The 16,474-nt window shown below is 35.9% G+C and overlaps 1 protein-coding gene across 14 annotated transcripts in view; it reads right to left on the reverse strand.

Moving 5' to 3' along the window:
- LOC145249475 (target of Myb1 membrane trafficking protein-like) overlaps positions 1-16,474 on the reverse strand; it is a 202,341-nt gene that overhangs the window by 76,190 nt on the left and 109,677 nt on the right. For all 14 annotated transcript variants that reach the window (XR_013863536.1, XR_013863535.1, XM_080111068.1 and 11 more), the window contains exon 3: positions 249-333. Coding sequence is in view for 12 of the 14 variants with exons in the window: in XM_080111068.1 (XP_079967194.1) it covers positions 249-333 (85 nt within the window). In the remaining 2 variants the exon portion in view is untranslated. The remainder of the gene's footprint in view (positions 1-248; positions 334-16,474) is intronic.

A 16,474-nucleotide genomic window follows, 5' to 3' on the forward strand; every position in this document is an offset into this window, starting at 1 on the left:
GTGTCATGTTAGTACAGTGGTAACGTCACCAGCTTTTTATGCTAGTTTTACTTTCAGTTTCAATTCTAGCTGATGGCACCCAAATATTTTTTTTACTTTTGAAATCATGACTATAATAATATATACGAAATTTGCACAAATTAAAATATCATATTTAAGCATATTTTACAACCATGCAAAGCTGGGCACCCCTTCCCATTCTAATAAAGAATAAAGATTAGAAATAAAAAAAAAAATTTTCAACTTACGATCAGAGTATACATGACTGCCGAATAATTTTTACCGGCATTTTGCTGTAGTTTTTTCTTGATAGCACGAATTGCATCTTTTGGTCTGCAAAAAAAAAAAAATAAATAAATAAATTATATAAATTTTTTTTTTTTCATAGATAAAAAAAACATTAAAGAGTGTTGACGAATTAAACACAAATAAACAATGAGAACACCAAAAATTTGTAAACAAAGGTTTTCTGTTGTTTTATACATAACTTAAGAGTGAGGTATAACGATGGTTGCAGTCAGTTGATACTAGATTTTTTTCCAGTTTACTCCTTATCTACCTAAAAAAAATAAACAGAAGTCAGCCCCATCCCCTCCAAACACAGTCAAGAGTGGAGCCTTTTTTTTTTTTTTTTTTTCAAACTGTCTATGGAAGCATTAATGATCAAAATTTGGTTCTTTCTCTCTCTCCGATTTAGATCTAAACTTGTAGTTGTCCACTCACCAGCTATGATCATCTGGTTGTGGTTGTCATTAAAATTCAATGCTACTTAATGTTGATACTGACTGCAGTGTCAATTATGTGATCTTGGTCAGCGTTGTAATAAAGAGATTTTCCTTCCAAATAAAACCACAATTCAAAGTTTGCAACAAGAATATTTTACTTTGAGAAACCAAAATCCTTGATTTATCAATTAATAATAGACTGGTGATGTAATTAAATTGTTTTTTGGCAGACACAAAACCAACCATCCAATCACGACGCCAAGCTCAGACCAAAATCTCCCTCTCTTATTCTGCATGAAACGTGTGTAGAGACATCAGCTGTCAATGGATTGACCTTGAAGTCCACTTTGAGTCAAATCATCTGTTAATCTGAGGATGTAATTGTTTATCTTTGAGATCCACTATTTAAAATGGACATAAATTCCATAGAATCTCAAGTGATTCATTTTCGCAACACATGGCTGATCAATTATTTTTTCAAAGTAGAAATTAACTTCTGGATGGTCAATCCTGAGAAAAATTATTTCTCTCACCAGCAGACCAAGTGATCATGTGCATTTTTACATCCCTCTGCATCCTCAAAATGGAATGTTGCCTCTTGCAGGATTTAATTCAATTCTCCACAAATAGAATATTTCCCCAAAAAAACATTTCAGGAAAAAACACCAAAGACAAAAAAAAAGGTTCATTTCTAATTTGAATTCGTTAATAAAATTCAAGATACAATCTTCATATGCTACATCACATCATGACTAAACATGTAGCGTAGTGCAGGTTAACATAGAGCATGTGGTAAAATAGGGACAAAAGTGACTTGTTACAATAACAACTCTAAAGTAAAGCTGCTCTCCTTTCACCATTAATGCTCAGACACTTGTTTTGTCCCAACTGAAAAGAATACTTTATTTGTGAACTGTTATCCTCATCTTCATAGTTGTTTCATGATGTTTCAGCCAACTATTCCTCTGGCCTTCATCAGGTGATTAACCTCGATGGGATAGAAATGCCGAGTCTTAACTGTATCCTCAGTAATTACTGCCTTACATAGTTGTGTTTTTTTTTTTTTTTGGCTCATTGCATTTTGGCCAACTACTCCTCTGGTCAGCTTTGGGTAGGATTGAAATCGCTATCTTCAGACAATACTCACCTGGAATTGTAGAGATTCAACACCTCTATCCACTGACGAAGACCAGAGGAAAAGTTGGCCGAAACGTGGTGAAACAACAACAATGAAGATGAGGATAAAAGCCCGCAAATAAATAAAATATACAAATTCCTCATCTCAAAGGATTCCAATAATAAAATAAAATTGAATATCTGTTTCCTTGAGGAAGTGTCTTGCTTAGATGAGCTCCTAGGATTTATTTTTGCTTCAGATCTAAGATCAGAATTTGTTTCTAAGCTGGCTGGAAAAATGGTTGGCTCATTCTATCGCTCCAGAAAGTACCTGATTTCTCATGAAATCCTTATAACAGTCAGATATGTCCTAAGATGGAGCACTGGTTCCACTCAGAACTCTTGTCTTGACAGAATAGAAAACTGACTTTGAAATCTAGGAAGTAAAGATCTCTTCTGACCTCTTAGTCTTTCTTTATTCGCTTGTTATTTCCATGCAAAGTGCACAATCTCTAGTTATTTATGTTGTAAGCCATTCACAACATAAACTCGTCTTATTACCACAACTAAAACAAATCTTTTCTTTCCTTCTATATACTTAGTATCAAGTAGAACCTCTCATCTGTGGAACACGTTTTTATGGGAATAATTCCTTGTGGACTACAACATAGTCATTTTCAAATCCAATGTCAACAAAGCGCCTTCATAAGTAATCAAATTTTATTCATTTCATTAAGCATTTTCAAGACTCCCATCATATTCTTTATCATTATTCAACTAATAATCCATCTCATTAATTCTTACTCTTGAGTGACTTTTGACCTTGACAAGTGATCATTAGAGCTGTGACAACAGTATATTCTTTTCATTGTTTTGACTCTTCAGTATATATCCCACACAGACACAATCAACTGAGAACCACATCATTCTACATAGAAACATGTAAGATATCAATGGATATACACCTGAAAATCAAAACAAGGAAAAGAATATGCTGTTCTAGTGATGACAAATTAGTAAACAAAAAAAAAAAAATAAGACAGGAGTTGACACTGTCTCTTCAAAACAAGGTCACACATTTTTAAAACAGAGTCTGAAGCCACACTTTTTTCAGTCTGCTCCTCTACCATAGATTTAATAAATTATCGAGCCAAGTTTTATCAGAAAGCCTAAAATATTACATTGAACAACACTTTCACTTTGAATAGCAAACTTCTTAAAGGCAAACACAAAAACATTTTTTTTTAAATGTTTAAAATCAATAAAAGAAAAAGCAGCTTAAAAAAATGTCGGCATGAACAACTCGTGCAACATTAAATATTTTGTTTTTCTATCCTTTGCTCATTTTTCTCTCCTCTATTTGCCATTTGAAGAATTAGTCCAATTGTTACTACAGAATTTATCAAGATGTCAGATTGTCGATGGAATTTTCATTTTCGTTTTCTACGCTATGGAAAATAAATAAAGATAGATTTTTTTTCTTAAATTAAAAACTAAGGAAAAGAATAATCTCAGAAATCAATATTTTGCAGAGAAAATCTTGGAAAAGAATCAATTTGGGAACTTGTCATTGGAAATGACAATTGTTCTGTAAAATGGAAAAAAGGGAAAAATTTTAATGCAAATTTTATGTAATTTTTATAAAGCAATGGATGGGTGTAGGAAGATATAAATATGTCCTTTTTTTTTTCAGGATTGAGTAGTTATACATTTTATTTTTACTAAATAGCATTGGTAAAATGTTATGGCACATTAAAACTATGTGGGTCATAGGATGGGTTAAAATAATTTGATCGACAGTCGCAGTGATCCAATTGAGTTAAATTTGAATGTTTCATCTAGTATTGAAAATTCATAGCTCAATTAGTAACCTTGGAGAGAATATGTTCAAAAGCTTAAACTCAATATTAGTGGCCCAAGATATATGATGATGCTCGCACCCCCGAAAAATAATATTTGTAAATAAATTGTTGTATCATTAAGTAGAAAAACAATATACAAATATAGAATAGATTTATTCTAATAGGTGCAATAATAGGCGTCAGTGTCAAGTAGCAAAAACTGGTAACTGAATTGGCAAGTAAACCAAAGGTTTGCTATAAGTTATTTCCAACTCCTAACTTCGCTCCCCTTAAATCTATGTGGACCATAGTGATGTGTTAGGGTCCCATCACAACATAAATCAATCCGTGTTGTCTTTTTATTCTAAGAAAACAAATCAAAGTATTATCTAAATTTTATTATATTTTCACTATTAATTGAATAAATTCATATATTTTATAAAAAATATTTACTCCTAGGACGATTATTCTACTATTCTTGATAATAAAATTAATTCATCGAACAAGAGTCTTACACCGCTTTTATTTAACGTAATAAAAATGCAATATTTTGGCTAGAATTCTAATTCTTATTTCAATTGTGATTAAATTATTTCACGTAATAAAAATGCAATATTTTGGCTAGAATTCTAATTCTTATTTCAATTGTGATTAAATTATTTCACGTAATAAAAATGCAATATTTTGGCTAGAATTCTAATTCTTATTTCAATTGTGATTAAATTATTTCACGTAATAAAAATGCAATATTTTGGCTAGAATTCTAATTCTTATTTCAATTGTGATTAAATTATTTCACGTAATAAAAATGCAATATTTTGGCTAGAATTCTAATTCTTATTTCAATTGTGATTAAAATCTTTTTGTTTTTTTGTGTGTGGCGGCCAGAGCCCTCCAAGGTCACTGCGGCAAGCGGCCTCCAGTTGGGACGGTATAGGCGGCGTCGAATCAATAGACCGCTCCACTGTTTCGCTGTCCCTCTTTACACAGACAAGCATGTGGCGTAAGCTATTGGATTCACTGCGTCTCATAGCGGTATAACCGGGGATCTGAGGTTCGTCTGGTACAGACTTCAGCCAGGTATCCAGCGCCGACTTGAACGATTCTGTTTTGCAGTTCGTGATCTCTCTGATGTTACGTGGCAGGCAATTGAAGAGCGTAGGACCCCGGGAATTTAAACTCGATTCCCTGAGCCGTCGGATCCAGTTGTCCCTGGCACTGGTTAGGGGTGGTACCACACACCTTCTGCCACGTTTTGAGATATGGTGCTGTATACCAGCGTCGGGCACCTGGTTCTCCATCATACGCCAGGTATAGATGATTGAATATCTTTCTTGCCTGCGTTGAATCAATTTGATATTCAACGTATCCAGCAGTTGCCAATAATTCAATTGACTATAACCAGTTATCTTTCTTAGAAACGACTTCTGGATGGCCTCTAATGCTTGAATATGACCTTTTCTGTCCAGAGTCCACAGCTGACAACAGTAATCAATGTGCGGCAACACCAGCGACTTCCAGAGTGTCAGCATTAGGTTTTTTTGTCTCGTTTTGAAAGTGCGTAGAATCCAACTGGAAAGGCTCCGTGCAGTTGAACAAACTTTGTCGATCTGGGAGGTGAATGTACCATCAGAATCCAACGTTTCTTCCAGATCGCGCACAGTATCTTTGGTTTTAATTAGCTTCCCGTCTTGGGTCGAGTACTTAGATGCTTCTCTCAGGTCCTTCCTTCTACCGTATTTGATACACTCGAATTTCCTGGAGTTAAACTGCATATTGTTGTCATCCGGTCATTGGTAGATAGCGTCTAGATCATCTTGGAGAGCCTGTACATCAGAAGAATCTTTTATTTTCCTGCCAATCCTAGTGTCGTCGGCAAAACTTGAGACGAAAGACGATTTGACTTTTTCGTCTATGTCGCCGATTAGTACGAGGAACAGCAGCGGACCAAGTACTGAACCTTGGGGAACAGCAGATAGCACTTTGGTCGGGGGAGATGCAGAGTCATTTACTACAACTGTCTGGTAGCGATCTGTTAGGAATGATTTAATCCATAGGATCAATTTACCTCCAATTCGAAGATGTTGGAGCTTTTCAATGGTTACTGCAAAGTCCACTTTGTCGAACGCCTTTGCAAAGTCATGATGGATTAGAAGCTGACTTAAGCAGGATCTTCCGGTTCTGAATCCATGTTGCCCTGGATTGAACAGACTGTGGTTGTTGAGGAATTCCACCAAGTACTTTCGAAGGACCTTTTCGAATACTTTTGTAATGTGGGATGTTAGTGCCACTGGTCGATATTGCTTGAGGAGAGATCGACCGTCACCTTTGTATATTGGGATAATGTTAGCGCGCTTAGAGTCGGCTGGGACTATCCCTTTGTCCAGTGATGCCCTCCATAATATGAATAGTGGCTTAGCCAGCTACTTTTTACATTCCTTAAGGAGTAGCGCTGGGAAACAGTCGGGACCTGCCGCAGAGTTGGCTCGGAGTTCATCTATCGCGTCGGTCAGGTCTCTTTGTGTAAACGTAACATCAGTAAGCATTGGTTTAGTGTCGTCATCTGGTTCAGGTTCAGGTTTTGACGGTATTGGTCTAATGGGCTTACTGAAAACCGATTCATATTGAATTCTAATTCTTATTTCAATTGTGATTAAAATCTTTTTGTTTTTTTGTGTGTGGCGGCCAGAGCCCTCCAAGGTCACTGCGGCAAGCGGCCTCCAGTTGGGACGGTATAGGCGGCGTCGAATCAATAGACCGCTCCACTGTTTCGCTGTCCCTCTTTACACAGACAAGCATGTGGCGTAAGCTATTGGATTCACTGCGTCTCATAGCGGTATAACCGGGGATCTGAGGTTCGTCTGGTACAGACTTCAGCCAGGTATCCAGCGCCGACTTGAACGATTCTGTTTTGCAGTTCGTGATCTCTCTGATGTTACGTGGCAGGCAATTGAAGAGCGTAGGACCCCGGGAATTTAAACTCGATTCCCTGAGCCGTCGGATCCAGTTGTCCCTGGCACTGGTTAGGGGTGGTACCACACACCTTCTGCCACGTTTTGAGATATGGTGCTGTATACCAGCGTCGGGCACCTGGTTCTCCATCATACGCCAGGTATAGATGATTGAATATCTTTCTTGCCTGCGTTGAATCAATTTGATATTCAACGTATCCAGCAGTTGCCAATAATTCAATTGACTATAACCAGTTATCTTTCTTAGAAACGACTTCTGGATGGCCTCTAATGCTTGAATATGACCTTTTCTGTCCAGAGTCCACAGCTGACAACAGTAATCAATGTGCGGCAACACCAGCGACTTCCAGAGTGTCAGCATTAGGTTTTTTTGTCTCGTTTTGAAAGTGCGTAGAATCCAACTGGAAAGGCTCCGTGCAGTTGAACAAACTTTGTCGATCTGGGAGGTGAATGTACCATCAGAATCCAACGTTTCTTCCAGATCGCGCACAGTATCTTTGGTTTTAATTAGCTTCCCGTCTTGGGTCGAGTACTTAGATGCTTCTCTCAGGTCCTTCCTTCTACCGTATTTGATACACTCGAATTTCCTGGAGTTAAACTGCATATTGTTGTCATCCGGTCATTGGTAGATAGCGTCTAGATCATCTTGGAGAGCCTGTACATCAGAAGAATCTTTTATTTTCCTGCCAATCCTAGTGTCGTCGGCAAAACTTGAGACGAAAGACGATTTGACTTTTACGTCTATGTCGCCGATTAGTACGAGGAACAGCAGCGGACCAAGTACTGAACCTTGGGGAACAGCAGATAGCACTTTGGTCGGGGGAGATGCAGAGCCATTTACTACAACTGTCTGGTAGCGATCTGTTAGGAATGATTTAATCCATAGGATCAATTTACCTCCAATTCCAAGATGTTGGAGCTTTTCAATGGTTACTGCAAAGTCCACTTTGTCGAACGCCTTTGCAAAGTCATGATGGATTAGAAGCTGACTTAAGCAGGATCTTCCGGTTCTGAATCCATGTTGCCCTGGATTGAACAGACTGTGGTTGTTGAGGAATTCCACCAAGTACTTTCGAAGGACCTTTTCGAATACTTTTGTAATGTGGGATGTTAGTGCCACTGGTCGATATTGCTTGAGGAGAGATCGACCGTCACCTTTGTATATTGGGATAATGTTAGCGCGCTTAGAGTCGGCTGGGACTATCCCTTTGTCCAGTGATGCCCTCCATAATATGAATAGTGGCTTAGCCAGCTACTTTTTACATTCCTTAAGGAGTAGCGCTGGGAAACAGTCGGGACCTGCCGCAGAGTTGGCTCGGAGTTCATCTATCGCGTCGGTCAGGTCTCTTTGTGTAAACGTAACATCAGTAAGCATTGGTTTAGTGTCGTCATCTGGTTCAGGTTCAGGTTTTGACAGTATTGGTCTAATGGGCTTACTGAAAACCGATTCATATTGATCAGCAAGTAAACTGGCCATTTCAGCACTACTAGCGGTTAATTGCCCGGCATGATTAATGAAAGGACCTATCGCTGACTTAATACTTGAGAATTTCTTGGCATAATTGTAGAAATATTTAGGGTTGCGCTTTATAGCACCAACAGCTTTGTACTCGTCATTTTCCCGTGATTTCTGAAGAGAACTAATCAGTTTCTTTTCAATTTCAACTAATTTGCTAAGAATTCGCGTTGTTTTTTCATGCGATTTGGACTTTTGCAACTGTTGCATTTTTCTACTTCTTTTACGCATGAGGTTCTTCCGATCCCTCGGTATGAGTTGACCGGAACGTTTATGAATTTTTTCTTATAAGGAACATGTTCTCATGTGGTCTCGTAACAAAGATTTCCAATACGATTCAACATTTCATCCGGTTCAAGGTGTGAAAGCTCATTTGCCCAGTCTACTTCCGATAACCGAGCTCGAATGTTGTCCCATTTGATGGTGTCGTTGAAGAAATTTAGAGATGCCAGGTTGCCTGGTTTAGATACGTTATTGCACTCGGTATCCGGCCGCTGGCATTCAATACTTGAGCTGCAGGTCACCATGAAATGATCTGACAATATTGTCGGCGTACTGGTATAACTGTGCAGCAAGGAATCATTATTGGTAAACACCAGGTCTAGGGTATTACCTCCTCCGTGAGTGGGCAAGTTGATATACTGGCTAAGAAAGAATTCAGTTAGACTTTTCAGTTGCTGCAGCATCAACCGTTCATCTGGCGGTGCACCAGGTCCCGGTGCACCTGTGGGCCAGGTAGCATGTGGTAAATTAAAATCCCCACAGAGTGTGATGTTAGGAGTTGGTGTATCCAGGTTTCTCATCACTCTTCTAAGTTCGGCAATAGCCTTACCAAACTCTACAGATGTCGATCTGTGACCACCCATTATATCGTCGGGTTGATGGTAGATGACTACGATCACCAGATTTGGATTTTTTAGTTGAACACCAACCATTTCGATGACACCCGATGAGTATTTAATAATGGGTGGCTCAGCCGTAGCGGCCAGATCGTTCCGCTCGTACAACATAGCGCCTCTACTATTCCTTCCTCGTTTACTTTTACGGGGACGGTTACGGTCGCTTCAAAAGGGTTCGTATCCCTTAATGTGTATCTCAGCATCTTTCTCTTCTCGAAGCCATGTTTCAGTTATGGCTGCAAAGAGTTCGTTATTTGCATTCAAATAATCGCTGAGCATTGGCACTTTGGTTTGGTTTGTACGTGGATATAGTCCATGAATACATGATTTTGATTCTACAAAAATGTCTAAATATTTTGTGACTAAAGATGAGTGGGATATAAGAGAGAGAGAAGGAAAAGAAAGAGGGTAGAAAAGCAAAGGAGGGAGAAAGAGGAGAAGAGAAAAAGAGGAAGGGAGGGAGGGGAAGAGAAAAAGAGAGGGTGGGGGAGGGAAGACGGAAGAAAAAAGAAAGAAAAGGAGAAAGGGAGTGAGAAAGAGAGAGAGAGGGAGTGAGAAAGAGAGAGAGGGAGTGAGAAAGGGAGGGAGAGAGGGAGAGAGAGAGGGAGTGAGAAAGAGAAAAGTGAGAAAGAGAAAAGTGAGAAAGAGAGAGAAAAAGTGAAAAAGTGAGAAAGAGAGAGAAAAAGTGAGAAAGAAAGAAAGAAAGAGAGAAAGAAAGAAAGAGAGAAAGAAAGAAAAAGAGAGAAAGAAAGAAAAAGAGAGAAAGAGAGAGAGAGAGAGAGGGAGGGGGGAGTGGTAACCCTACTCGTGGTAGATAAGAGATTAATACATTCTAGAGCAAAGAAACAGAACTTTAATAAAATAAGAAAAAATTCTCAATCTGATATACAGCACTATTCTTATTCCAATGGGTTAAACCTCTTCCTTCTTGGCAGGAGGAGGAGGAGGAGGCAATTATTTCTGCTGATAAATATGAAAAAAAAAAAGGCAGAATAGAAAGAAGGTAGAAAATTATTCAAACATCTTTGAAATAACTTTATCAAGTTAGCATAACTACATAAAATGGAGACAAGTGGGGTGTATTAGATATACAATCACTATATTGCATATAAACAATACAGGTTACAATTATTGCATATAAACAATATTTCTAATGAGCTGTACTTACTCAAGACGAAATGAAGTCATTAATTTAGGTTTTAATTTTTTAGTGTTTTACACATTTTTAAACGTATGCAGAGAAAAGAAATAAAATTTTAGTTGCAAGGTAATTGCTTATATTTTTATTTTTATGTGATTATTTAAAAATGTTTCATAAATTTTAGTGAAATACATTATTATATTATCAATAACATGGTACAACAATAAAGAATAAAAATTGGTTAGTCAGAAGCAAAATTTGATTTGTTCTATTAAATGCTATTTGAATCTGATAATGAAAAATCCAACAAAATAATTTTAAGTGTTAGATTTTCAAAAAAAGATTATAATTATTTTCATCACTTACTCATTTTCCAAAACTAAAATAATTCTACTTGGGAGTAATATTATCTTTTAGATTAAACAGAGATAAAATTTAACAGATGAAATGACAAGAGATATATCCGGGGGTCAGCTCCAATCTCTTATGAGAGATAGTTGGTTAGTTAGACTAGCAAAAAACAATCATAAAGAACTTACTTTTACTAGTATTAAATTATTTGTTTGGCTGAAGAGTTTATAGAGGAGTACTTTTCAGCTGTGACCTCCTCGTAGCATTCCCAACCTGACCTCCAAGCATCCTGGCACTATATGATGTACAAATATGTGGTAATGATTGAACATCCCTAAGTGGTCCCAAGCTGCATCTTTCATGAGATGAACTTGCTAATATGTATAGGTAGAGATTAGTGCTAGAACGATTCCAATATTTTTCTTCTCTCCAACAATCAAGAGGCAACTCAGTTAAGGAAATAGATATCCATTACATGAGTTTCTGAAGATACCAACTAGATGAGAAAAGAATCGGTAACCCCCACCCACCCACCCACCGGACTCTTGAAAGAAAATGTCCATAGAATGTATAAAGAATACACTAGCAAAGCGGGGGGGGGGGGCGTTCTTAGCTTGCACTAGAAGCCATTTTGTAATCTGTTATTAGTTTTCCTCCAAGATAATACTGGTTTACAGGAATGTTCTGCTTCACTTGGAATTGCTGAAAGGAACTTGTTTTATTGTCAGGTAAAACCGTGCGAACACATGTTGGTAACTTAGTACAAACTTTCTCTAGACCTATGCAACGTTGCCTGGGAGCAACTTTACTTTCATTTCTATTATTTTTTCTTTTAAACTGTGCCGATTCTTTTATCAAATTATTTAAAACCTCAACTTAAACACTCAAACTAAAAAAAAAAAAATAATTCAGTTAAATTTAACTAAATTAAAATTGGTAAGTTTAGAAAGCCAATACAATGCAAATTTTAAAAAATTAAAAACATTTGTTTAAAAATCAAATGTTCGGTAATATAACGCCTTCATCAGGAACAGAATCTGTTTGTTTTTTCTATTTCTTTCCTCGTAGCATGGTGTTACTAGAAAGATAAAATCCACGTCATTGTCAACGGTGATATTTTAAAATGTTCAAAATCAGGGGATACACCTGGCTCGTGCACGAGATGAATTAAATTTAATTATGATAAACAAAATATGGATGTTGTTGAATTGATCTGCTACCATGGCGATAGTTAATGTCTAGGGGGCACCTTTGAGACAGGCACAATCTATCTGTGCAGAGTTGCCTGGGGCAAATTTTGGGAGCTTTTTCCACTCCTGACCAATAAGGGCATACTCTGATATAAGCTTGGTGTCATGTTCCATAGCTGCATCCACAATGGAAAGCTTTTTACACAAATTAACAAAGCAATAATTAAATACAGAAACATTATGTATTAATATATACAAATAATACAAGGATTAGAACACCAGAATTAATAGTCACACACAGACATAATCCTAATAGAAAGATTGAAATAAATTTAATGCTAAATTTAAACAACTATATTTCTTACTTTACACTCTTAGTACGTCTATTTTTGCTCATACGTCGCATCACTTCAACATCCGATTTCCTGCATTGTTTACATTGGATTTGAAAACAATCATGTTATAGTCAATTGGAAAGTAACTCTGTGGTATTATGTTTCAAACAAGCAATTCTGGGGGAAAAAAGCAGCTCTGCTCACAAAACTTTCATTTAGTTTTACACACAGTGAGCAAAGCAAATTGTTGATAGATTTTTTTTTTTTTTTTAATTATAAAGGAGTCAACTCTTCTAAAGGCTCGGAGCCCACAAGGATAAGGGTTAATGAGTCTACTGTAATCATTGGAACAATAGTATAGTAACCGTTAGTAGGGGATTACTTAAGGGGATGACTCATCAAGAACTTGTTTACATTGGACTTGAAGATGAACATGTAGTCAGCTGGAAAGCAAGCAAATGGAAGAAAGTTCCACAGACATGCAGTTCTAAGAAAGAAGCTTTGTTCATGGAATTCACATTTAGATTTAGGAACAGACTAGCATGGGTGCCCAGCGTTGCCCGGGTGTTTGCAGGTGTGTGTTAAGCAAAAAAAAAAAAAAAAAGATAGGAAGGCAGGCTCGAACCCGTACAGCGAAGGAGGAAAAGAACGGGAAAAAAACATAACGTCTTTGCTGTTACGACCACCGCCAAACCGGAAGTGATGTAGATTTAAATTAAGGCTAGACAATCAAAAAGAGGGGATGACTTTCGAAAATATCGGTAAAAAAAGCGACCCCTCCCTGTAGAAAAGTGCCCAGTTGAGGGTTAAGAAAATGTTTTTAGCCAATTTTTTTGTATTTGTTGTCTGAAGGGTCGAGCTTCAAAACAATACTGATCTTGTGAAAATCTGTCGCCTCTGTCAAAAGTTTTAGGCAGATATATAAACATAAATACATAGATTTATAGCTCAAATTTTCGACCCAAACCAATTAAAAAGCTTGCCCTATCTCTGAATACCCTTTATGTAAAATTTCAAATGTTTAGACCAGAAATTGTCCGAGTAATTTGGTAGAGACCGCAGTGGTCAATTTTTTTTTTTTTTTTTTTTAAACTTTGACCCCTATTATGACCCCTTAACATTTATTTTTTGGGGCTCAAATCAAGTTAAGTTAGATCCATGTCCAAGGAACCTATATCTAAAATTTAAAGTGTTTCGACTCAAAATTGTCGGAGGAGTTTGGTAGAGTTCTCAAAGGTCAAATCGCTGAACTTTGACCCTTTACCAGCTAAGTTTCTGTCCAAAAACTGATTACAAAGATTTTCCCAGATCTCACTACGCTGTATATCAAATTTCGAGTCTTTAGACTAAAAATTGACAGAGTTATTGTGTAGGGAAATGTACACGGACACACAGATAGACAGCCAGAGACTTTCATAGATATATAGATAAAGAGTAGGAAAAATTATTGATAGTGTTTTTAGTTAGAGGAATGTTTTCTGTGAAAGTTAGGCAAGGGGGGGGGATAGATTGGAACTCGGATGTAGTTGTAGTTAGATGGGCGTTTGCTGTGAATATGTTATGGGGGGAGAGGGCATAGAGTGAAGCTCAGTCGAGCACCTGCCATGTAAATAACGATAAAGCAGAGATAGGCTTGCAACTTCTCTTCAGTGAGAAAGAGACAGCTAAGAGGTGAAAAGGACATCACTGACCAGATTTTGAAATGTTTTTTTAACCATATCCAGGTAGAAAAGAGTGTGCTGAGCAACTGTCACCAGATGTAGCAACCGTATTCCATCTTAGGGTGTATTTGGCTCTTGTATAGTAGACGACTGCGTCGAGAGCAAGGCTTAATCTATCAAAGTGTGATCGACATTTGCAAACGGATTTTGAAAATCAAACAAGAAATTCAAGCAAGAAAATAGACAATTGAAAAAGAAAATTCTTGGAATAAATCTAGGGATGGCCAATGAAAGTGATTTTTTTTTAATAAAAAAAAAAAAGATTTTTCATCAGAATTATTTGATACTAGCCTGGTTGGCCAGCACTGCCCGGGTGTTTGCAGGTGTGTGTTCAGCAAAAAATAAAAAATGTTGTAGTAGGTGGGCAGGCTCGAACCCGTACCGCGAAGAAGGAAAATAACATGAAAAAAAATGTGATGTGTTAGCTGTTGCGTCCATCGCCAAACCGGAAGTGATGTAGGTTTAAATTAAGGCTAGACAATCGAAAAGAGGCGATGACTTGAAAATATCGGCAAAAAAAGCAACTCCTCCCTATAGAAAAGTGCCCAGTTGAGGGTGAAGGAATTAATGTTTTTGGCCAATTTTTCGATATTTGTAATCCGAAGAGTCGAGCTTCCAAATGATACCAATCTTGCGAAAATCTGTCGTCTTTGTCAAAAGTTTTTGAGAAACATACATACATACATTTAAACAGACAGGTGAGATTTATATTACAGATTAATGGAATGTTATGTGTTTATTAATAAATAAATGAATGACAATATAAAGTATTTGTTTTAATAAAATAAAATTAAAAAATTAATATTTTTTAAGTTGTTTTACTCCCCCCTTTCATTTTAAGGATATAATATGATTACATAGTTAAAATTAAGTGACAAACTTTACAAAGCAATAACAACATACTGAAAGTATGAATTAAAAAAGTTTTTGTTACATATCTAAATTTCAGATTTTGTAAAATCTCATTTTAAACAGGAAATTACCTTTAAAACATTTTTTTATTCACATCTTCACTGTGCTATCCCTTTATAAAGATGGTCAGCAAGTTCCAACTAAATACATAAGATGCATTTCCTTATGGAAATGAAGGGGGAGGGGGGTAAAGTAATTTAATTGATTAAAGAAAAAAAAAATTTTTTTTTAATAAATACTTTATATTAAACATTCAGTTAATAATTAAATACTTTAAATTTCATTAAGGTTTTACATAATTATATGATGTTTATTATTTTTTTTTAATCAATTTTTTTCAATCAGCGGTATTCATTCATTTTTTTGATTAAAAAAAAGACAAACAAATTACTTTTATTCACGTTGCCTGACCCTAATTTAATTGAATTCCATTTTCTTGGTTCAAAAACCACATCAAATTCTGTTAAGATTCGTGAGTATTAAAGTAGACAAGTTGACTGCTGATTAGCCGATATTGATCAAACTTATTTTGGTTTCAGGGTTATCTACTTTTCTTGGCATGATGACACGGTAGAAACGGTTGCTTTTCATTAGATCAAGTGGAAAACAGACGAAAATTGGGTTAATTTGCATTTAACAAGATTTCCTACAATTGGAAAGCCAAGAATTAGCTTAGAGATGACGATATTGGTAAGTAAACAATTTGTGCTGTTAGGCTTGTTACATATAATTCCAAGTTAATATTTTCAAAGATGAAACAACCAATGGATTTTAACAAGAGTGCTCGGCTTTAGTTAAGAGTCGTACTTTGTTTACAAAACCATTCGACAGAAGTGACGTCAGACAAATTTTAAGCTACAGATAACCAACAATATAATGTAGCTGTTTTTTTTTTTTGTTTGTTTGTTGTCTTTAAGCAAATATAAAATTAGAAGTTTTATTCAAACCGTCTTTATTTGAATTTTAATAACAAAATTATAACTATTATAATGAAAATATGTTCATGCATTTGTTTTTTGTTTTTTTTTACATCAAACATAAAAATATAAATTATGAAAAATACTCATTTTTTTTAAATATATTTATGAACTGCTTGTTTGTTTGATAAAAAAAAAAAACTGTTCCTAACTATTTTTTATAATAGTTCTATTTTTATGTTTGATGTGAAAAAAAATTACCAACACCTGATGTTTGATTAAAAAAAAAAAAGTGCATAAACATTTTTGTTATAAAAGGTTATTTTGTTATAAAGACTGTTTGAATAAAACTTATATTTTTATATTTGCATAAAAAAAAATAAAACGTTACATTATATACAATGTTGGTCATCCATAGCTTAAAATTTATCTGATGTCACATCTGCCGAATGGCTTTGTAAACAAAGAAGTGCGACTCTTAACGAAAGCCGAGCGCTCAATAGCGAAGTAGGGCAAGATATACTTTTTATTTTTTTTACATAAGCATTTATATGTCGCTACACATTCATGAGCATTTTTGAATCAGCCAGTTGCAAGTAACAAGAGACCTATTCAGGCGATGCTACTTATACAAAAATATGGTTACAGATTATCTTTGTATAAGCAGCTTTGCCTGAAAAGTTACTTGTAACTGACTGAAATATGCTCATGAATGTGTAGCAACATATAAATGCTTATATAAAACAAAGTGTGTGTGTGTATATATATATATACACACACACACACACACACACAGACAGATATGTTGAATTCACTTATTCGTAAAAACCATCATCAT

Source organism: Euprymna scolopes, chromosome 28 (assembly GCF_053919585.1).
Source record: "Euprymna scolopes isolate OS-2025 chromosome 28, ASM5391958v1, whole genome shotgun sequence".
NCBI lineage: Eukaryota > Metazoa > Mollusca > Cephalopoda > Sepiida > Sepiolidae > Euprymna > Euprymna scolopes.